Source organism: Alligator mississippiensis, chromosome 3 (assembly GCF_030867095.1).
Source record: "Alligator mississippiensis isolate rAllMis1 chromosome 3, rAllMis1, whole genome shotgun sequence".
Taxonomy (NCBI): domain Eukaryota; kingdom Metazoa; phylum Chordata; order Crocodylia; family Alligatoridae; genus Alligator; species Alligator mississippiensis.
Genome location: NC_081826.1, coordinates 95,198,049 through 95,222,314, shown reverse-complemented (window position 1 = coordinate 95,222,314; position 24,266 = coordinate 95,198,049). Strand labels below are relative to the sequence as shown.

At 41.0% G+C, this 24,266-nt stretch overlaps 1 protein-coding gene across 4 annotated transcripts in view; it reads left to right on the top strand.

The window, feature by feature from the left end:
• The window catches only part of PPP4R1 (protein phosphatase 4 regulatory subunit 1), an 82,893-nt gene extending 59,455 nt beyond the window's left edge, over window positions 1–23,438 (top strand). For all 4 annotated transcript variants that reach the window (XM_006262859.4, XM_014606681.3, XM_059724246.1 and 1 more), the window contains 11 exons: window positions 155–285; window positions 663–1,189; window positions 7,600–7,775; window positions 10,036–10,131; window positions 10,720–10,905; window positions 15,944–16,105; window positions 17,190–17,290; window positions 18,573–18,693; window positions 18,785–18,919; window positions 20,517–20,658; window positions 22,329–23,438. In XM_006262859.4, coding sequence (XP_006262921.1) covers window positions 155–285; window positions 663–1,189; window positions 7,600–7,775; window positions 10,036–10,131; window positions 10,720–10,905; window positions 15,944–16,105; window positions 17,190–17,290; window positions 18,573–18,693; window positions 18,785–18,919; window positions 20,517–20,658; window positions 22,329–22,492 — 1,941 coding nt within the window. In that variant the 3' untranslated portion in view covers window positions 22,493–23,438. The remainder of the gene's footprint in view (window positions 1–154; window positions 286–662; window positions 1,190–7,599; window positions 7,776–10,035; window positions 10,132–10,719; window positions 10,906–15,943; window positions 16,106–17,189; window positions 17,291–18,572; window positions 18,694–18,784; window positions 18,920–20,516; window positions 20,659–22,328) is intronic.
• Window positions 23,439–24,266: the final 828 nt, after the last annotated feature.

The window sequence follows — 24,266 nt, the reverse complement described above, 5'->3', positions numbered from 1 at the left end:
TAGGTTTTGTTTGCCACTTGGCGTATGCAGCGTACTGGTACAGTTCTCAGGTTCAAGTCTCTCGTATCACTTCCCCAGTGGCTATATGCCTCTTAGGAGCGGAAGGAGCAGGTATTGTATTTAAACGATTTATCTTGAGCCCCCTTTTTCCTAGGTCCGCCAAGCTGCCTTTCAGTCCCTGGGGCCTTTTATATCTACTTTTGCTAATCCATCTAGCAGTGGCCAGTATTTTAAAGAAGAAGAAAGTAAAACTACAGAGGATCATAGTTCTGCTAAGGAAAATAGGTATGAATTTTCCAGGGTTTGGATTTCATTCCCAACTTTCTTTTTTATAAAGATACCAGTACTTAAGAAACTTTTTTTTTTTTCTTTTTAATTTTATTGCACGTCTTGGTAGGTGAATACTCCAGAACTTTTCTTTTTTTTTATAGTAAGTGACTATTGGGTTCCTCTTTAATTAAATAAGTTTTCAGTAACTCTTCTTTTCAGGTATTTCACTTAGTTTTACTTATAGCATTGTTGGCTAATTATAGACCTACCAAATGTAGAACATGTCTATGATGTTTGTGATAAATTTTTACATTTATAAGCTATATATTGGTTGCAGATTCTTTTTTTCCCCCCTCAGATAAATGTGTTTGTTTTTTTTTGACACCCAACAGTGAAAAGATGAGGAATACAGCAAATCTCATAACAGAGGATGCATGCAGCAGGACAGTAGAGATATCTTCAGATGTTGATATTAGTGATTGTATGCTGAAACCTGAAAACACTGCAGATCAAAACCTTGGATCCAGTAAATCCCAGAATGAAACTGATTTCTTGACTGAGACATTCTTAAGTTGCACTTTGTCTTCAGACTCTTGTGGAGAACTAGCTGAGGAGAATGAGCAAAATTCTAGTCATTGTACAACAATGGTGCGGGAGTCTGGGTTGAACTCCCATGAAACCTCCCTTTCAGAGCAGGAGTTGTACAACTCTTTCCATTTCTGGAGGACTCCACTTCCTGAGATAGATATTGATTTAGAGCTTCAGCAAGCCTCTGATATAATCTTTACTCCAGAAATTCAGGAAGGAACACAAGAAGCTACTGTGCCAGCTTCTCCAAACATTACTATGGCTACAAGGAAGGAGTTGGAAGAAATGATAGAAAATCTGGAGCCTCACATTGATGATCCAGATGTTAAAGGTATAGCAAAAATATGGAAGTATGCGGGAATTTTCGTGTAATGTTTTCCCCTAGAAGTTTTCATTTTTAACCTTTTGGACAAAGCTGTTTAAAAATGGACTCTGAAAAGTGAATGTTTGGGTTTTGGGGGAATTTTAATTAAAATAGGTTTAGTAGGCATTATTTAATTGGGGAAAAATGATGACAGACTGAAAGGACCCTCATTTCTGAGAAGCAGCCTCTAATAGTGCAAATGCTGTTTTACTTTGATTGTTGAATGCTTAATTGTAGGCCTAATTAGCATCTGCAATTTTTAGTACTTACACTTCTACCTGCCAGGGGCATAAGTCACCTGAGTATTGAAGGATGTGGGAAAAAATGTTGCCATTAGCCTACATGCAGAATTAGAAACCATATTAAGATTTTTTTTCAGAAGATGAAGCTTGAATGTAATTTTTTTTTTTACCTCTTGAACTATCAGTTGAATTTTTTTTGAAGTAATGTTGCACGTTCCAAATTTCTTGAAGCACCTCTGTTTACAGGAAACCCCGTTTTTAATGCTGTTTCACTTCGTGCTGTTTTGCTGTAGTGTTCATTTTAAATTGATACCTAATTTTACTTAGCATTCAACAAGTTTTGTTATAATGCGCATGTGGCTCCGCAGGCTGCTGATGGGCCTTGTGCCCAGCCAGTCATGCTCCGGGGGGCGGACATGAAACACACCCTCCCCCTCTCCCCCCCCATGCCATTCAGACCCTCAGGTCTGCTGTAAGGGGCTAGTGGCCAGCTGAGAGAACAAGCTGGGGCAGGGGACAGGGAGGCGCCACTGTGTGCAGTGTGGGGCTGGCAGCGCCTAATGTGTTCCTCCCCGTCCCCTGGCGAAGTGTGGGAACGTGCCGGGGAGATGCCACTGCAGCACCCCAGGGCATGCTCCATTTCTGCCCACCGGCCAGCCTGCCCATACATAACCCATTAAGACCTTTCTAAGTACTGCTGAGGGTACACGTACCCCCGGTTGACAACCCCTGGTCTAGGGTTTCTTTCCCCTCAGATTATTAAGCATTTTTATAGAAGTTTAGAAGTTCACATTCAAGCACTGCACCAGTCAGTTGCAAGAGTTCAACACTTCTGCAGACCAACTCCTAGGTGTTTCAGATTGAGCTTCCAGAAAACATTGGGATTGGCAATTATCTGAAAAAAAATGTTTCAGTGACTTGTCCAGCATTTCATAAGAATTTTGTCGTGGGGCGGAGGTGCAGTCAAGGGTGACATTCAACTGTAATCATGAGGCTTGTGATCATTCTATTTCTGAAGTCTTTCCAGCTTTTGCCACAAATGATTTAAGTGTTTTATGTTAATTATACAGCCCTGACTTGTCCCCAAAATGGGTTTGATCAGAATAGGGATTCTGTGGCAAAAGCGGTATACCAGCAACTCCATCATACACTGGTCCAAATGAAGATTGCACAAACTACCTTCATTCTGGCTAATCTAATTTTGTAATTTTAATGTTCTTTTCATGTCGTTTTGTATAAAATTTTTAAATCACAAAAACTGAGAACAGTTTCAATCATGGAATCATATTAACTCACAGTATAGCTAATTTTCAAAGTTCTTAAAGATTAGAGCAGGGTGGCTAGAGTTACTCACCCTGGGAGCCACATCCAATCCTCCACCAAAGCCAGAGAGCGGGGGTTCGAGGGGGTGCTGAGTGACCCAGCACGGCTGCAGAGCAGGAGGGGGGTGAGCTTCTCCACCAAAGCTCCAGAGAGCTGCAAGAACCATGCTAGCAAGCTACATACAGCTTGTGAGCCACAGTTTAACCACCATTGAATTAGAGCCTGAAGGTCTACTATTTGATCTTGTAGTACTTATTCTTTGTGAATAGTAATACTGTTGTTATTCTCTGTGAAACAACTAGTAGTGGTGAATGATGCACTTTTCAGTCAGTTTCACAGCCATTATTTGGCCTCAGAGGTATATGGAGATTTAGGACTCAATTCAATTCCAGGTTCTGTAAAGTAATATTTCTAATGATTAGAGACATTCTGTTTTTCTGTCTTTCTGCTTCTATCCATCTTCTCCTGGTCCTTGTTCTTTGCTTCTATACAGTTATCGCAGCCTTCTGTACCCATGTACCCCTAGTTTTTTTTCCCCACCTCTGTTGCTTTTCTTTCCTTAACACTTGCTGTAGAACATGTGTTTTTAAATATCCTATCTACATCATTATAACACTTTTACATAATCACCATGGCAGTTTTGCCAGCTGGTAATAACTGAACACCAAGGAAAGAAAAAGCAATGGGTGACCCCTAGGAAAGCACAGAAGAGAAGTTTAAAGTGGGGTGGGTGGGGAAGAGGAAGGAGATGTTACATTGCCATGTAGAAAAATATTTCTTTTAATGAAATGCAAGGAGAAAAGCAGGAAGGAAATACAGTGCCCTGACAAGGGAGAAATTCTGGAGAGCAGTAAACTTAAGGAATGGTAGTTAGAAAAGATTTTCAAGTTATAAAATGTCCCGTATCTTAAATAGCTAATAAGATTTCTTTTTTTCATTTAATTTTTTCACTCCTAAATAACACCCTAACAACTTGTACCTTTAAGTGGGGGTGGGGGCGACAACCTTTTTGGCAGGTGTGCCACAAATTAGCCCCTCACCTTCCCTAAGTGTCACTTTGATCCACTTCCCCTGCCTGATCTGATGCTCTGCTTTCTGCTGCCTGCCCAATCTGCTACTGTGCTACCTGTCCTGTCCCTGATCTGTTGCATGCCGCATACAGAGGCTGCCTGTGCTACAGGTTAGCCACCCCTGCCTTAAGTAATAGGGAGATGGTCTTTAGGACACAGTGCAGAACCCAATAAACCAGAGGTGGGCAAAATATGGCCCGTGAGCTGGATATGGCCCACCAGGCACTTTTATCTGGCCTGCGGCACCACCCAACAAATTGCACCCTGCTCAGTCCCCACCCCCACACCCTTCCATACACCACACAAAAGCCACATACCCACACCCTTCCCCCACAACCCCCAATATACCCTATGCCTCCCACACACACAGCCACACACCCTCACAACCCCCCCACACATGCATACACCCCTCAACCCCTCTAACATACAAGACTAAGAATTTATTTTTGAGTTGTTATGCAATCACTTCTGTACATGCTACGCAAACACAAATGATGGCAGAAATACTTTTTGTAATAAAATTAAAATATTTTATAGTAGGCACTTGACTTTTAGTGTATGATTTGGGTTTTTTCTCCTTCTAAGATGGCATCTCCCACCCCTCCCAAAAGAAGTATTTCCAGGGGGCAAGGGGAGGGATTTCCAGTGGCAAAAGTCAGGGGTTAGCGGTAGGACTTCTGGTCCCAAGATAGCAACCAAGGGGCAGGGCAACTGTCAAGGGGCGGGGCTACCCATGCAGCCTTCAAAAGCTCACCAAACCTCATTAAGTGGCCCTCCACCCGAAATAATTGCTCATCCCTGCAGTAAACTGACATATTACCACTCGGTTGAAGATATAAGACCTGCACTTAAATTGGTTCTAGTTTATAAAGAAGCGGTGAGTTCTATATCTGCATAAGGATAAAAGTTCAGTTTATTTCTCCAGTATCTTTTTCTCACAAGAATAAAATCTGGAAATCTGAAATGGCATTTCATTCCAAGTAGTCAGGTGAGAAGGGCCCTAAGGTAATGTTATTTTCCCTTCCTACTTAATTTAGTAGAATTTTGCTGATTTTCATCCTGCTGATCCATGCAGCTGTACTTTTCCTTAAAAATATGGGTTTCTCCTTTTACTTTTCTTTAAAGAAGTAACTATTGTACATTATACTGAGCTTGTTTCCTATTATCAAGGCTTTATTAATTTTACAAAACATAGGGTAGAATATTTAACAATATAGTATGGTCTATGGGTATTAATTAAAACTAAGCTGTTTTCTAAAGTACATGATTTTTTATTTTTTTTTTGTGAAGTATTACTGATGTTTTTTACTTGCTAACTTGCAGTGGGCTTCCCTTCACTTTTGGATTACAGTGATTTTACTGTAAATTTTTAATTCAGGTATTTTATTAAATATTGAGTGCAGAACTGGCCATGCTACATAAAGATCAAATCCACTTTCTTTACTGATTTTGCTTCTGCTCATCTTGCCCAATCTACAGGCCATTCCTGGCATAAGATTGCAGCTCAAGTCTAATCTTAACTCATGGTGGTATACATTTTCCCCATGTCACTGTCTTACAATAGTGCATTTAGTAACCAGCATTATGCCAAGTTATGGTTTTAATGAACATTAAAAAACTTGGCAGTTGGCTTTGGCAATGCAAACAGATCCCGTCAGCTTTACTTGTCAGAGTAAATCCACAGGGAAATGACTGAAATTCCAAGAAGGAACTTTTGAGTAAGAGAGAATTCTTGTTTTCTATTCAGAATGAGTGTAGTACCATATTTTCTTGCGTACCACACACCCTTTCACCCCCAAAACAGCCCTCCCAAAATTGGGATGTGTGCTGTAAGCGGGAAAGCTGTTTTTCTGCTTAGAATAGAAACACCTCACTTTGATTCCTGCTCCAAAATCAGCTTCCTGTCAGCAGCAGTGGTATCTCAATTCTGGCAGCTGCAGAAGACAGTTGGCTTAATGGTTCATTGGTCTTCTGTCAACAGGTGTTAACAGTTGTCTCTTCTTTTTAATGGTCTTTGTTTCAGTAGTCAAGCTAACCTTTCTTCGGCCATTTTGCTGCCTGGTCTCTCTCTAGAAGTGTACTGATACATTGGTCTGATATCGGATTGGCACCGATATAAAGAAAATTGTCTGTATTGTAAATTGGCCTGATATGGCCAATAATTTGACCAATAAATGGCCCATGCAGGCTCAGCTGCAATGCAGCACGTAGGCGGCGAGCAGTGCCCAGCTGGTAAGTCTGTTGTGGTGGAAGGGGAAGGGGGAGAGAAGTGGGGGGCAGATCAAGGCCCCGCGGTAAGGGAGGGAATGGGACTGGGGCAGGGGCTGGGACAAGGCCCACTCCCTCCCTCACCGCTGGGGCCTTGATCTGCCCCCCCACACTCCCCTTCCCTCCACAATAGACTTACCAGCCAGACACCGCTCTTCAAGCTGCCGGACTGGTATTGGAAATCGGATTGGTATTGGCCATTATGCCTCAAAAATTGGCTATCGGTATTGGCCTCAAAAATCTGTTGGTGCACGCCTACTCCTTCCATTTCATGGCCTTGTAGTTTTTAGCCCTTTCCAAAATCATGGATCCAACCATTGAGATCAGTTTTCATCAATAGCTAGGGGTTTGGCTTTTCGTTATGCAGGAAAGGGAGGGTGAGTGAGTGAAGGAATAGGCTCCACTCAGCTCTGTTCAGGTATAACTTTGAAAAAAATCTGTTTTTCTTCAGTCTTCCTTCCCCAGAACAAAGTGCATATATCATTTAGGGGCTGTAGTATGTGAGAAAATAGGGTATTTGGGAGACCTTTTGAGGGGGAAAATGGTAGTCTCCTGTATACAGTAGGGGTGTCAGTCACATGGAGCCCAGGTGGGGTCTGGATTGTGGGCTGCCTCCAGACTATGGCATTATTTCTGTTGCAGTGGCGACTGTGGCAGCAGTGGGTGTCAGCAGTGGCAAGGAGTCTAGGGCTGGTGACAGCAAGCCAGAGTCACTGCTGATGGCCATGCCCAGCATGGCCAAAGGGCTCTGGATTATGTTGCAGGCCATGCTCCTCAACTTCCTGTGCCTACTAGTAGTTCAGTGGGCCAGACAAAGAGGGTCTGTGCACCAGGTCCAGCCCACAGGCCGTGTTTGACGCTCCTGGTATAGAGGGATGCAGTTGTATACTGCTTGTACATTTATACCCTGCCCATTTTGCCCTTAGGATTGTTTTCTGTGAGCCCCTACAGAGTTTTTAGTTGTTAGCAGTTTTTAGTTTTTCACCAGTCTACACAATTAAAATCTAAAGAGTCAGGGTACTCCTACTCCTTACTGGTAGTTGTCATTCCATGAAAGCTGCCAATAAAATAGTGTTTTGCCTATTCCTATGGCAGTACCTAGCCTTGGAGCTGCTTGTCACATTTTTATTTATTTTATCTTATTTAAAAGGTTCTGAACAGATACTGTCCTGACAGCAGTTAATCCCTTCTGGGTTTCCTGCATCAAGGATAGTTACTCTCCTATCCCAGTTCTGTTTTATCTTTTGAGGTGTAGGCAGGTCCAGCATGTGACTGTCTTATCTTTCCAGCTTCCTGTAGAATGGAATCAGATAACCTGGGACTTTCCACAGGTTATCTGATCGGGAAGTTTTCAATTTCCCTCTGTCTATTTCATAAATCGAAAAGTAAAATTATCAGAGAGTTGCTATGCATTTGTCGCTGCTAGCTGTGTGAACAATTATTTGTGAAGCAGTTAATGTATTTTTTTGCATAGCACAAGTGGAAGTCCTCTCAGCTGCACTCCGAGCATCTAGTCTTGACCCTCAGGAAGAAACATCAGCAGGAACTGGCAAAGGAATGTACTCACAAAATGACCTGGATGTCAAAGACCAATTAAATTGTAAACTAATTCAGGATGATACTGTGCCTTTGATTAGTGACACTGTTGAGGTAAGAAACATACTTGTGTGTTTTTTAGATGAGTCAGCAAGCTCAGTTCAGAGCACCAGTAAGAGCTGAATTTTGCACTGTTTTGAGGTGTAACTCTTTACATCTAATGCTGACACGATGCTCAGCTTTTTGTCTGCTGATTTTGCAGCTCTGCCTGTTGCATTAAGTTTACTCTCCAGCGTTCTTTATTTGTGTGTAACAGTCACTGGATTCCTTGAGTCTAAACCTCAGTTCTGTTATTTTACCATTTTGAGGCAATTCAGCATTGCTTTTGTTTTTCTGCAGTGAAATAGTCTTATCAGAGGCAAAAAGCTCTTTTTAATGTTAGTCGCCCTTTCTTTTTCTAAAAAAAAAAAAAAAAAAAGACTTTGTTTTATTGCACCCAGCAGTAGCATACCGTACTGTTCTGTATAGGAGATAATCAGATCCTGAGGCCCTGTGGGAGCAGTGGTTCTCAACCTTTTTTTGTACCAGGACCAATTTGTAAACATCAATGGCCAGTGCTGACCCAGTGCCTCTCACTCTTGACCCGCTGCTCACTGCCTCCAGGCCCCAGCCCCTCAGTGTGTGGGTAGGGAGAGTTGTTTAGGCAGTCCCTTACAGGCAGGAACTTTGCAGCCTGCAAGGGAAAAGCCACGGTTTCCTATGTCTTTCTCCTTTAAAGGAGAATTCATTTTTAAAGTTTGTTTGCGACCCTTTCATATATTCTTACGATCCACAGGTTGAGAAACGCTGTTCTAGAGTGTATGGGACGATACTACCATGAAACATAATTTCTAAATTTTTACTTGTTGCTGCTCTTCTCGTTCCTTCCCCACCCCCATCCAGTATAATCATGTTCTGAAACAGCCAGAATTTGTGCTGCTACAGGTGTCTGGTCAGGTTTTTTGAAGAAGGTTTTTTAAAAATATCAAGCAGGTAAGTAGCTAGCTGGTTGGCCAAGGCCCTGTGCAGCAGATTTCAATGCTGCTGAGGTTTTATTGTATGCTATTTAAATTTCTACTCCCCACACCAGTTGTGGCATTCATGCAAATCAGTTTTGTCTCTGGTTCTTTTCAACATCTACATGCTACCAGTTCTAGCAGTACCATATTCAGTGGTTCTCAACCTTTTAGGATTCAAGCCACCTCTTGGTAGACATAAAGTACCTCTCGCTAGATGGTATGGATTCCTATTTAACATCTCTGGTTTTACCTTGTGAATCATGTTTGGACACCTATGTTTGCACTTCATAGCACTCTTGAAAGGATCTCAAGGCACCCCAGGGTACCTTGGCACCCTGGTTGAGAATTGCTGCCCTCTGAGTCATACGTCTACCTATCCATTGTCACATATGACCATACTTTCGCTGCCAGAATGACCCTGAGTTTGGATTAAATCAGCTCATGGAAGAAAAATAGCTGGATGAAGCTGAAACAGAGAATGGTGGTGGGAAGAAGAAAGCATTTGAAAGGGTTTGTAGACATATTTTAAGCTTCTGTGTTTGAGGTTATGGATGCACAGTTGGTCTATTCAGTCCATAGTTTAGGAGTACTCTTGGATTATTCCTTGTGAACACTGAGAACTTGCATTGCACTGTTGTTTGCACAGTCTTTTGATTAACTAGGAGATTCATCCCATTCTGGTGAACAGTGACCCAGCAGCTGTTGATTGCGCATACATTTGTTGCTTCCCTAGACTACATAAAAGCTTTCTATCTAGGCAAATAAAAGCCTTCAGGAGTTGGGAAAACTCAGAAAGTTGTGTTAATGGTAGGCATGATGTCAGCTACCATGAGTGTATCAAACGTCTTTCACTTCCCATAGAATTTTGAATCTGGCTCAAGATATCAGTCCTTGTCTTCAAGGTGCTCCATACCTTGGGCCCAGATTTTGAAGATTGTTAGCATGCTGGAACTCTACTACGCAACTAGGTTTTATCTTAATTGTGGAGATGGCATTTTCCTTGGAGAACTGGTTTGGGACTGGAATGAATGCTCCCAGCAACCCAGGACTATCAGAAACCTTTCTCATCATTCAGTCTAAGTACAAGACATATTTGTTTGATTTTTTTTTTCTGATATAAATACATAGCAACATTTTATTAAATCCTTTTGCTACAAGATATACTGAAAACAAAAAATGCATAGCTGGAATCTTGAAGCAAACCTAGCTTTCCCTGTCCTCCCTGATAAAGTGTAAAGCTTTGTGATAATTTCAGATTGTATAAACCTTGAACATCCCTTTTTGTAAGTGATCCTTGTCCTCTCTCATATACACAGAACATGGGTTCCAATCTCCCATATATTCATAATGATTCAGACTTGAGTACCAATAGCAGTTTTAGCCCTGAAGAGGAAAGAAAATCCAAAGTACAGGTAAAGGATGTTTTTTCATTATGCATCTAAAAAGTGGAAGTGGTATTGTTTGAACAGTCTTAACCTGTGTAGTCCATGGATATATTTTGCAGTTTTTAGAGGATGTAAAAAACTTTTTGGTAAGTCACTGTATAATCTTTCTTGAATTACCTCTAGAGGTAAGTGTCTATTCCAGTTTAAAAATGAGAGTAGAAGAGGTCTTGGAGGTAGTATAATTTTAATATAGTTGGTAGTAAAGGCTGTTTTTCTTTTCTCTGCTAGTGATTTGCTGCCCCGAACAATTTTGACTTTTTGGCAAAATAGAGCAACTTATTCATTCATAATGTGTGTGTATTTTCAGAGAATAATCCTCTGTTTTCAGTCACTTTTCTGGATTAATAGTATCTTAAGATATTTTTAAAATGTTGTGTTTGTAATATACAATATATAATCTTTTATGAATTAAAACATTTATTTGCATTCTTAATCTATAAGTAGTTTTAACAGTATTATATAGGTGATAAAAATTATCCTTTTAAGAACACGCAAGCACGCTTTTTATATATGTAACTGGAACCTTGTGGAAATTAAATTCTGCTCTCATTCTAGGATGTTGTACCTCAGGCCTTGCTAGATCAGTATTTATCCATGACAGATCCCTCTCGTGCACAAACAGTTGATACTGAGATTGCTAAACATTGTGCCTACAGCCTTCCGGGTGTGGCACTTACTTTAGGTAGGCAGAACTGGCACTGTTTGAAAGACACCTATGAGACATTAGCATCTGACATGCAGGTAAGTAAGTCCTTTTAACTCAGAAACTTTGAAAATAAACTGCATGTGAACTTGTATTATAATGTTTTTGTAGTGTTGGCATTTTTTTAATGCCTAGCTTCCATATTTAGCACTGATGTTAGTAATTTTAATAAGCAGTACTCTTACTATGAGTAAAGTTTATTCAGTGTAGAACTGTCTTGAATCTTCCACACACATTATATGTTGAGTCTGCTGCACATATAATATGAACTGAAACTGCATCAATGAATTAGGGTTAAGTATGTGTAATTATAAATTGGTTTAAAATTATAGATGGTACTTGCAAAGTGTTTAAGAAAGTACTCTCCTACAAATGTACAGCCTACTATGAATGCATATGTTGCATATGTGCCTTTTCAAGGTCAGAGAATTTTTTTTACCCTAGTTGATCTCATACTACTACACATACCTTTCACGTCCCCATGCTCCAAGCAGAGTTCATAAGATAGTAGTGAGCTTTCTGTTTCCCCTGAGCCACCTTGGCTCAAGACAGAGCTTCTGGAGTTCGTTCCAGACTACATTGCATGCTTGCCCTACAATCATCCTTTTGAATGTGTTTATCTTTTTACACCTCAGAAAGTATTTTGTACCTTTCTAGTTCTGATCTCTGTGTGTGGTGTTGTTCCCCACCTTACCTTCACCCCTCTACAATACCTGAGGTTCTCCTGGCCTGTGTTACTTGGCTTTTCTAGCTGAGTGCAGCTCCATTTTTCTCTTCTGTCTGATCACTCTTCTCCTTCACAATCAGCATGGTTTGCTCTGATCAACTGGTTTCAACATATATTTCTTGTGCAACAGGAGTATGACTGCCTTAGCAGCTTTCATGTGTAGGGACATCCCTTGTCCCTTGGAAGTGTTTCTTTGCAAATATTTCACTTCTCAGGCTCAAAAGGACTCCGGGTTCATATCCTGGATGAATTTATGGAGTTGCCTTCTGACCCTGTTGAGCACAGATCTTTAGTGGATTCAAATTCTATTTCAAGATCATCCTTGGCATTAGTGCCAGAGAAGTTATCCAGCATGTGCAGGCCCACTGAAGGGTCCAGGGGGAGATCGCTGTCCTGTGGTTCTTCAAGAAGGTATTTCTCATTCTCCTCACCCCTCCAGCTCAGATTTCACAGCCTAGGAGGTCCCTGCTGCCAGGGCAGGAGGACATTTGTCCCGGCCCTAGCAGCAGCCCCTATGTGGATCCCACTGATGCTCAGAAGCTTCTTTAACACCCAAGTCACAGCCTAGTTCTGGAGATAGTTTCCTCAAGTGCCTAGGAAACCAAAAGACAAGCACCTGAAGCATGATTTAACTTATCTGTGGCATGTAGTCATCAAAGCTGATGCTCTAGGCCTGTCTTCTGCCTGATTTTACAAGTTTCAGCAACATCAATTATTCCCCAGCCTTTTTAAACTCTGTACCATCCATCATCTCTGAAACTCTTATGCAGCTTCTTTGTTTAACTGCCTCAAACAACCTTGCCATCTAGCCTGGCTCATGCTCCTTGATGCTCTTTTCCAACTGACTGATCCCAAATATTTTGGCTATAGTTCTTATTACAATTAGGGAACCATCCCTGATCTCTGGTCAATCTACACCAACAATTGAGATCTCCTTGTCTGGCACTCTCCCTTTCAGCTCCAAGAATGACAGGCTAGTTCCCGGGGCAGCCGCCTTTTACACATGACCATGGCTATGGAATGCTTTATAGAGAGGAATACTGGACCTCTAGACCAACCTTGCACACCTTGGCTTTCTTTCTTCCCATAGACCCCCACGCTAAAGGGGGCAACTCCCTAGAACAGGTCATTTTCAGAGGCAAATTATTACGAGATTTTTATCTCTGTGAGAATCCTCTTTCCTCTTACCTTTGAGGACATGGAAGAAGTTCCTTTAAAGCACAGAGATTACTTTCTGGTCCCAAAAGAAAAGGATGATGGTGCCCATTTTGGACTTAAAGCTTAATTTCATCCATAAATTCAAGTTCAAGATGGTTATGCTAGCTTATCTAATACCCTTCCTGGAACTGGGGTCCTGGTTTGTATCCCTTAACTTTCATGGTCCCTGCTTTCAAATCTTCATCATGTGCTCATGCAGAAAATGACTTAAATTCATAGAAGGTCATGCCTATTACTACTGATATGAAGTTCACTTGTATGGACCCTTGATCCCAAAAGTTTTTAAGGTCTTTGTGGTTGGTGGTCACCTACCTAAGAAGGAACATGTTGTGGTTTTTCTTTACCTAGACAACAAGTTATTGAAAGGCAGGTCTGCTCAGCATGCGACAAAGTATCTCTAATATATTTTTTGCACTTGTTCCACACCATGGTGTCTCATGATGAACATCTAGAAGTAGAATCTAGCCCCATTTCAGACACTGGAGTTTATATGGGCCACTCTAGACTCTAGCCAGACCCAATCTTACTTCCTGGAATCTCATCATGCAGGTTGAGGACTCCATTAAGTCACGACTTTTGTACCCGTCCCTAGGCCATGGTTATGTACACTCGTGTTGCTGCCAGACACAGAAGCATGCAGGCATGGCTCGTATCCCTCTGTTCCCTGTGCAGGGAAGTTACCATTCCAGTGCAGGTCAAATATTTTCTTACTGTGTATGCATATTGCTAATGTAAAAATAAAAATGGTTTAAGCTTATATGCTTATGTGCACATGCTGAAATATGCATATGGACAAAACTTCTCAAAGCATGTCAGTGGTAAATAACTGTTCAATAGAGCAGTGCCTTGTTTTTTCCCCTCCAAAATACAGCCATGTAGAAACTATAAGCCCTCATGGTTCTTAATTGAGAAAAATGGTATGCTTGTACTGTTCCTTGAGATGGAATATTTGTTACAGTTTGTGGAAATAAGATGTTGGCTGCCTAATAGGAAAGTCTTTGTAAGTCTCTTTATACCACTCCAGAGTATGGTAGAATATGTTCTCTCCTTTTCTGCTTTGTAAATTACAGAACCCAGAGAGCAGGCTTTAAGATTCAGTATTGTTGTAATTCGATTGACCTAGCAGATCAGCTCACACTAGCAAAGAACCTGTCTTTCTTGCCTCTCTTATCCCCCTAGATTTCTCATTATATTACCTTCTTTTGAGTTACAGAAAGGGGTTAGAACTAACCCAAATCTACGCAGACTTACTTTGTCACAGGCCGGATTTGATTTAAATCAAACCTGCTTAAATTATGATTTGAGTCACTGGTCAGGAAGCCACAATTTAATCATAATTTTCTGCAGATACAGGAAAATCTCTGTTATCTGGCATGCATGGGGAATGGGGGGGGGGGTGCCAGTTATCTAAAATTTCCAGTTATTTGAGAGTTATACTCAAGGAAGACTGTGCCATTCTTGTAGTGCAAATTTTCAAAGAACTAGTGTACAGTACATTACAGTATAATATACTGTATAAAGAATAAAATAATATACAGATAAAAATGCCATAATAGTCAGCCATCCCAAATGCCAGGGCAGCCCAGCCGCAGGCTGCTGTAACAGGGGGAAGGGCACGCACGGTCAGGTACCCTATGTGGGTACCCTCAGAGGAGTGCAGCAGGCAGCAAAGTGGTGCGGCGTGGTGTAGTGTGCGTCCCACTGCTGAAATACTGGTTAATTAAGTATTCTGGTTAGTTAAATGCTGCATAACAGAGAGTTTACTGTAATGCATTCTTGTTGTTTGATATCCTTTATTTATTTAACTTCTTGAAACTGTGTACTTTTAGAGAAAGGTAAGGGCTTGACTGTGGGACTTGACTGTTTGTATACAAATTTGCAGAGACAATAGGACTGATGGGTAGGTAATCAGGTCTGTTATCTCTCATCTCCATATACTGGTGTTAACAAGGATGTTATCTCTGGAGACAATAAACTTTCTCTATGCCTGAAGAAGGGCATTTGTGCCCAAAAGCTTGCAAAGAACAATTTTTCCAACTATTTAGTTGGGCTAATAAAATATATATCACATCTACCCAGAGAACCTTGTCTGTGTATAATCTCTGTAGACAAATCCACAGTTTGAGAACTGAAAACTAATCATCACAGAGATGCTAAATGGGATCTTCTAGACTGAGCACTGAGTCCCATTGGGTAGAGTGGTTTTCTTTAATTTTTTACTGATCTATACAGGAGCCTCTGGGAACCCCATAAGATTGGGCCCCTAATATAGTCCATGGCCTGTTGTGACCTATTGATAAAACTTCTAAAAAGGTTACATGAAAATATTGTCTTAATGGTATATAATTAGAATTTATAATCCCTATTCCACAGTGATGCCTTTGAGCTTTAATATATATATATTTATTTTTTTTAAAAAGCATTTTAACAAAGAATAAATATATTAAGTAAAAAAAGTCTGATTTAAACAAAAAAATCCAATTTTTTAATTAAAAAAAAAGTTGATTTTTATCCACCCTGCCTTGTCATTCTCAATACAGATAACCATATTATACTCTGTGTTTGTTTTTGGAGGGTCTTCCTAGACCTTCTCCAGCCAATCTGTTTGACACCTTGGCCTACCAGTTTCCTTCCTATTTGTTCACCCACTTTTTCTCCTACATTAGCACATCTGTGGCTTATCACTTATTCTGCCATCATTAGCATTTTGACTATGTCTGTCTTTGAGCATGTCTGTTTGTCTGTCTCTCAAGTCAGATTCCTGGAATTGTCATGCTCCCCACCACATATAATAAAACTTCCCAACTCCTGTTGTGTACTTACAGAGCATTTTATAATTCCTATATGCAAGTGTAAGAGACATTTGTGACTTGAGAATAAAATTATATCCAAACCCTTTTTTTACTTTTTTTCCCTTTTAAAGTGTCCTTCCTTGATAGGCAGGTACAATAAATAAACCTTGAACCATCCCATTCATGTCTTTTTTTTAATCTTATTTTATTTTTAAATGTACGTGTTTTGTTTGTGCTAATGCTTTCTTCTTAATGGTTTGTACTGCATCATCTTAGATGAAACAGATAAGCTCTTATCTTGAAGTTAAATTCTCCCTTTTTTTTTTGCCCCCCTCCCAGTGGAAAGTTCGAAGGACATTAGCTTTTTCAATACATGAGCTTGCAGTCATCCTGGGAGACCAGCTCACAGCAGGAGACTTGGTTCCTGTCTTCAATGGTTTTTTAAAGGACCTAGATGAAGTCAGGATAGGTGTACTTAAGCATTTGCACGATTTTCTGAAGGTAGGTCTCATATTTGACTTCGGGCAAAATTTAAATTATGCTCTTAGTGACACTTGTTTTGCCTTCGTAAATTTATATCTATAGATAGCACAATTATGATTCCTTATAGGAATCCAACCAAATGCCCAGTTAACATCAAAACAAGTCTTACAAGAGCTTTGTGATGCTCTTCTCTTTCTGACTTTCTTTCTGAGTAACTGAATTGAATTGAGTTTCTCATGGTATCAGGCTCTGTGCTTTTCTTCTTAACCTCTAAAAGACATCTGTACCGAACACGATTCTTTAGATTTGAAATACATAACTTACAATAGTTTGAAAATAAGCACTAATATGTTTTGCATAATAAAAGTAGATACAGAGTAAATTTTGCCTCATAATATGCCATGTAGTTTTATTGACTTTAGTATGGAGGTGGACTGTTCTCAGTGGTGGCAGATAACAGAATAAGGAGCAATGGTCTCCAGTTGCAGCAAGGGAAGTTTAGGTTAGATATTAGGAAAAACTTCTCACTAGGAGGGTAGTAAAAATGTGGAACAGGTTACCTAGAGAGGTGGTGGAATCTCCATTCTTGGAGGTTTTTAAGACTGGGCTACACAAAGCCTTGGTTGGGATGATCTAGTTGGGGTTGATCCTACTTTGAGCAGGAGGTTGGACTAGCTGACCTCCTGAGGTCTCTTCCAACCCTAATTTTCCGTGACTATGATTTGTGGCAGAATTTGTTCTACAGGCATTATACTTATTATTTCCAGCTAAAGGGTAATTTTTCAATCTGTGCATGCTTTGTGATCTATAGTAAACATCTTGCTCACAGTCCATTCATTATCAGAGAGGTAGTTAGGTAATTAGTCTGAAGTCAGCAGAAGGTAGGGCAAAGTAGCACTTTAGACTAACGGTCAGAGAGGCATGAACTTTTATAGGCAACAGCCTGCTTTGGCTGATGGGTCTGATAGCATCTGAAGTAGGTTGTTGGCTACAAAAGCTCACGCTTCTAAGGGTTCGTCGTACCCTACCTTCTGCCCTTCCATCTATTGACACTGAGTCTTGTAATCTGCACTGTGCTGAACGATCTTATTTTTATTTTCAGCTTCTTCATCCTGACAAAAGACGAGAATATCTTTATCAACTCCAGGAATTCTTAGTGACTGATAACAGCAGGAACTGGCGTTTCCGAGCTGAGCTGGCTGAGTATGTTGCTCCTGAGGTTTCGGTTGGGGTAACTTTTTCTGCTGTGTTGTTTTGGGTTTTTTTTAAATTAGAATCCACAAATTACATTTCATCAAATGCCATAGACCAGTCTTTTATAGTGGCTGCTTACAGTTTTGTTTTCAACTATGGCTTTACTGTTGTCTTCCTCCATCTAGCCTCCTGTCATACAACAAATTGAATAGAAATATTTTCCATTATAGTACCTTCAAACCATTTATTTACTTTACTTTAAAAAATGGTTCCAATAGGTAGAATCCAACTCCTTTTAAGGCCATAGAAATCCTTGGTTTTGCTGAAAGTTAGTGCAAGTCTGATGAGAAATTTCTATGTAACAGAGAAAAAATTAAAATGAGAATGTGTGCTTAAGTGGTGGTTATCACATAGTTGCACTGCTGCAGTCACACTACTGAAGGACTGTTAAATGGGAACTTCAGAACAAAGCCAAAGAATACAGTAAGGGTGTGACTGGCCAAAACAGTGCATGGATTGAAAAGAGGAATGGGAGGAATTTAATGTGGTGCAACTGTAAGTTTCATCTGTTCACTCTGTTCCATGGTAAGTGGAAGTTAAACAGCCATCACTTACCACCTGTTTTATTCAGGGAGAAATCATTGCCATTTAGCTTTGATAACTGAAGGGTAGAAGTGGACAGGTGAAATGGTTACAGTGGACCAAACAATTTGTACTCATAAGCAGTAAGCCTCACTACACACATACATTTCAAAGTACAGGAGACCCTCACCGTTCCCGGGGGATCCATTCTGGAGATGCCTGTGAGTGACGAAATTCGTGAATACTGATGGGGCTCCCCGTCAGACCCCACAGCCTTCCCCTGCTCCCTGCCTCCACGAGAAGCTGGAAGCATGGTGCTCCCCTGCAGCACCTGTGGACCGACCGCGGCTGCCTTCGGGGGAGAAGGTGCCACCGCCATCTCCCTCCCTGTCCTCGGTGCTCATTCTCTGCCTGCCTGGCTCTGCCCTCCCCCACCGCCCGCCCAGCTCTGCTCTCCGGTCTGCTCTCCCCAGCTCTGCCCTCCCCTGCCTGGTGCAGCGCTCTATGCCTACTTATGCATAGGCAGGAGGTTGGTGTAACACCAGAGGGAGCTGCAGCAGTGCTTTCCTTGACCCACCCCGTTGGCATGGTGTATGAATATTCGAATCCACGAATAGCAGATTTGTGAATAGCGAGGGTTCCCTGTAATGCAATTATCTTTCATGTAAAATGTACCTTAATTGTACCTCTTGCTTTGTTTTCCTTTTAGACAGCTTATCTTGCTTCTGGATCTGTACAGTGCCAGAGACGTCTATGACTATTTGAGACCTATTGCTGTCAACCTCTGTGCAGACAAGGTTTCCTCTGTTCGTTGGATTTCCTATAAATTGGTATGAGCTAAAACTATTAATATAAATCTTGTATCTCAAGGTGGTGATGGGAATTACTTTTGTATTTATATATTAATAATATTTCTTATAGGTTAGTGAAATGGTAAAAAAGCTATATATGGCTTCAACACCAACATTTATGGTGGACCTCATGAATGAACTTGTTGAAAAATTCTGTAGATGCCAAAAGTGGTCTGGTCGGCAGACGTTTGTCTTTATCTGCCAGGTAAGAAGCTTGATTTTGTTTGCTTTGGTTGAAGGGGTTAGGGGACGTGTGACTGGCATCCTTTAGGCACCAGCTATAGTTCATACCCATGCCTTTCATCTTAAAATTCATGGAAATAGTTACCAGAGAGCTCTTTCTCACCCTGGATGTTAGATTTCCTACCATCTCTGCTCAGTGCTACTCTATAGGCAAGTCAGCAGGGGATGCTGTAGAAACAAGTCTCTAACTCCCTACCTAAGGAAGTCAGCTGCATTAATTAACAATAGGCCACAACTTCCACAGTCTCTTTTGCAGTGTGAATTCCATTATAGGGATACCTAAAATTCACCATCTAATGCCATCTCCGCTTCCTGGTGACTTCAGTGTGTTAAAAATGGGGTGATGAGTATAGAACAAAAATGCGTGTAGAAAATGCTAGGTAGTATACTTGCTTCTGGAAATTGTTTCATGGAACATCATGAAGTAAGTGTTCACTAGTGATAGCAATGGTGCTGGCAGCTACTTATCATTTTGCTGGGTTACCCCTTTAGCCAGCAAGAATATACCCAATACTATGTCTGTGTAGCCAGGTAGTACAGGTTGCCTAGATGCTGGCCTAAATATCATCAGCTAAACAGGCAACAGTTAATGCCAGCTTTGAGCCATAGAGAGGGAACTGAATGCAGGTGAAGCTGGCATGACCAGTGGTGGCAAAGATGCAGTCTTTGGATATTGTTTGGTTAGGTGGGCTTCAGAGGGTGGCTCCCACAGGGTGTTCTCTGAGACTTGTAGTTTAGATGTAGAAGCTTAAATATGGGTGTAAGCTGAAATATTTGGTGATATAACACCTGTCTCCTTGATTCTTTGAGCCTTTAAGGTGAGGAGAGAGCTTTACAGAGTCTCTAAGATGTGTTTCTGCAAGAGGCAGGGTGCCAACTGGTTCTCAGTCCTTAGTGAGAGACCAGCTCACAGCAGGAGACTTGGTTACTGTCTTCAATGGTTTTTTAAAGGACCTAGATGAAGTCAGGATAGGTGTACTTAAACATTTGCACAACTTTCTGAAGGTAAGTCTCACACCCAGAACTAAATATTGTTCTGGGTGTTCAGAGTAGGGAGGGGTAGACAGTTGGCAGCCTGTGTGTTATGGCAACTCCTGAAAATACACTGCCATTCCCTTTCTGTGTACTGCCTAGCATAATTCAGTTCTTATCATGTCATCTATTTACAGGGAAGACTAAATGTGTAAAAGAGAGGCAAGGTGACAATAACTCTTTGAGCTGAGCAAAGCAGTAAAACATGTTTTATTCCTGATCGCAGGTGAATTTGTTATAAACTTCTCCTGTTAAAATACAACACAATAACAAGTTACCAAATTTATAGTAAAATAACTGACACTGATTGGTAGTACTTTCTAATTGGGCTTGAATTTCAGAGAGCCATTTTGCATCATAAAGTATGACCTCCTGTTTGAATGTTAAATACATTATCACTGTAAAGCACTTGGAGATCTATGAAGAAAAAGACGATAAATAATTTTATTGATTATTAAGGCAGGGGGATTTGCAGTCTGTCTTTGCTGGATTGGTGAAAGCTAATGCAGTTTCTTCTTTACTTATAGACTGTCATTGAAGATGACTGCCTCCCTATGGACCAGTTTGCTCTGCACCTACTGCCACATTTACTGCACTTGGCATCTGATAGAGTTCCAAATGTTCGAGTACTCCTTGCAAAGACATTACGGCAAACCCTTTTAGAGAAAGGTTGGTAATCTTAACAAGATATTCAGCAAGAATATTTCTTAATAGATAATGATACATGTCAAGGATGACTTGAATAGTTCCTATATTTCCCTTTGCCGTAACTTTGCTGTAGCCAGGTGGAGAAAATGGCACTAGTGTAAGAAATCAGTTCTGCCATTGTACTCTCCTAAGCTACCTTTAGGTAGTTCAAACTAACCCTCCTGGCCCTGATAGTACCCCAAGCTGGATTGCAGCATCAGAAGTTCTGAGCTACTTTGTGATGTTGGAGAACATGAAGGCTTCTTCCCATGTCCTCCCTTAACTCCCCCCCCCGCATTTTCCTTAAATGGGCTAGTTTTAGGAACTGCCGGTGTCCATAGCCAGAGGTTCCCAACCACTGGGCTGTGGTCTGGTACTGGGTCACAGTGGGTTGGCTGCCGGGTTGTTGTTTCTGCCGCCAGCAGTCACATGTGGGGTTAAAGCTGGTCAGTGGGGAAGCCCCGGGAGGGAGGCAGCTGGCTCTATGTGCCCCGGCCTGCTCCCAGTGCCGTGGTTGTGCCTGGCAAGGTGCTGTCTGCGCAGCAGGTACTGGGGCCTGTGCCGGGCCGGGCAGGACCCCCGAGTCCCACCCGTGGCTGGGAGTGGGGGGATGCAGTTGGGAAAATACCTGGGACGGAAAGTGGGGAGGCGGCTCCGCTGCTTGCTCCTTGGAAAGGCAGCAAAGCCCTTTCTTCCTGGGCAGCCCCAGCTGGATCTCCCCAGGCCACTGGCCTGCACAGCCCCCTCCCCTGCAGAGTCCCCTGGTGTCCGTGGCTGCAATGCCCCAACCTGATCCGATCCTCTCAACCCCACCATGTAAAAATTAGATTTAAATATGCAATTTAAATAGTTTGCTGGTTTGCAGTATAAACAGGTTGGGAACCACTGCTGTAAGCAACTGACATTGCTTAACCTGAATACTGATGGGGTGCTGACATGATAAAGGCAAATGTTCTGCTCTTCAATCTAAAATTTTGTAAATTGATGCTGTGTGTAATCATGGTGGGAGCTCAGGAGAAGTGCTTATATTTGCCAACCCTACCTTGATTGCCTCTCTGGGATGAAGGAGGTGCAGGAGACGGGAAGGAGATTTTTCTAACCTTTTCATAAGGGATCTGAATGTGGTTTCAAGCTGCAGACATTGCAGAGAGTAGCTACCTCAGTGCAGAGCTATGTTCAGAAAAGCCAACTGTATTAGAATGTTAAAACAATGGGAAGGAAAATAATACCAGCAATGTTGTGCTGTTATATGTCTTGGAGTGACCTCATCTGGTACTTTCTCCCGTCTCCTCCATGTCAAAATGATAGAACAGAAATAGAAATCCTTACATGGGTATAAAAAATTTAGAAGAGTATTGTGTGCTGCTTTTCAAGGATTAAGTGCAACTCACATCAGTGAAGCAGTGGCTGCTAATGGAATAAAGCTGTTTAAGGATTAAACTAGAAGAAACAAAACCAACCTGAACTATTTGGGTTGTCATTTCTGCTGATATGAAATGTCAGTCTTAGCATTGCCTTTTCTGCATTAAACTTTCCTCTGTGAATTACTGGGGCTCTCATGCTTGTTTTATAGTATTGTAGCTTGAATTTACACCACAATATATTTTCACTTTTCATATAAACCTTTTTCTGTATTCTCTGTTACTTAACAGAATATTTTCTGAATTCTGCCAACTCTCATCAAGAAGCTGTCGAACAAACAATTATGGCACTTCAAATGGATGATGACAATGATGTCAAATATTTTGCAAGCATTCACCCTGCCAGTACCAAAATTGCAGATGATGCCATGAGCACAGCTTCATCAACTTATTAAAAAGTTCTTGAAAGTTATTAAATTTTAATTAAAAAAAGCAAAACAAAACTATCCTCAAGTGCTCCTGAAATGGATGATCTAGGACAGCCTCTTCTGGAGGAGGAGAGATCTCTTGCCAGACCTAACTACAGGTGGATATTATCTAAACCTGATACCAGGGATTTTTTAAGAGTCAAGAAGAATAAACATTACTTATGTTATTTTGACTGTAGAAAACAATTGCTCAGAGGATTGTATTTGCCACCGAAGCCTTAAATCTTCTGTCTTCCTGAACATATGAAACTTGAATTGGCAGATCGTTTTCATTGTAGAAGGGATGTGATTTCCAGAGACCTGCATTGTTTCTCCTGAGGAGTTAACTTAGCAAGTTTTTCCCTTAGTGACTGATAGCTGGCAGTCGTATAGCCAGCAAGGCAAATTTATGCCAACATGCAAGACCCTCCAGTATTAGTTATAAAAGTTTTTATCCATGCAAGGACTTGATTGTGTGCGACCAGCCACATCCTCAAGCATGAATAGTTTTGATGTGTGTAAATGGAGAAAGGTAGAGATTTGGATTTTTCTCAAGGGCTCAGTGCTAACACTAAACTAGAATCTGATTTTAATCCTTAAATGCAGCATATTGCTGTATCCATTGGCATAAAATTTGCTGAGTACCTGTGTCCTAATTTTCATGCTGGCCATGACCTAAAGGAAATTTATTAGCACATGTACTTTACGTCAGGTATTTTTAACTTGATCATGATCGGCTCTAAGGTGCAACTTCTTTTCTTCATATACTGTACATATCTGTGATCACTCGCTGGAGTGCTGCCGTCTTTAATCATGTTGTTTAAAACTGTTGTGATACAAGTTGTTCTCTACTTGTCCAAATAAAATTTATTAATAAGATTGAACAAAATCTTGTTACCTTTTTAAGACATTAAAAGAACAAATTTGGAATTAACTGTCTTTTCTTTTCCCAATTCTTACAGTGTAATGGCTGTGGCAAAAATGCAGTGATTTCTATAACTTGTCTTTTTTCATAGTTTTTTCAGTTTTGAAGATGTGGATTTAGTGAAATCTCAGTATAGTAATATAATGTTTACTAACCACTGTATTTACAGAGGTAGTGTAGTAAATTGAGTTTAAAATTGGTGTTTTTTTTTTTTAATTATGTAATTTGGTGAGATGAGAAGTGGTTGCCAAAATTGTCTTTTATTTGGTCTTAGAGGCTTACTGACTCTCCAGTCACCCTCTTGCAGGATGACCTTTTAGCTGAGGACAGTCTGGACACCCACCTTAATCCTGGTTTTTCTCAAGAACCAGGTAAGCCTAACTTCTGTTATTTCGAGCTGAGTAGAGTGTATAGTGTTGGTATAGAAAATTCATCTGGTCTCTAGATGCCTTTCTCTCCTGTCATTAAAAAAAATTATTTTGAATGACTGAGATATGACACCTCCTGTCTTCCATGGTACCATGGAACTACTACTAACAAACAGAACTCCCACAGTGGCCTCCCTAAAACCATGGAAAGGCTGTTGCCCTTTGTCATAGTTCATGCACATCTGCTAGTTTCATTTTTCAAACTCATTCTAGACCTGTGGATTCAATGATCTGTGTGCCCCTCCTTTCCGAATCCACTCCCTGAATACCACTCAAACCAGACACTCATTTGGATGGTCTGCCTCATCTCTTCGTTCAGCCTTGTGAGAGGGTGAATTGGTAGTCTCTTCCAGGATCTGACTTTGATAAGGGAAGTCACTTGAGTCCTTTCAGTTATACGATATGGTTA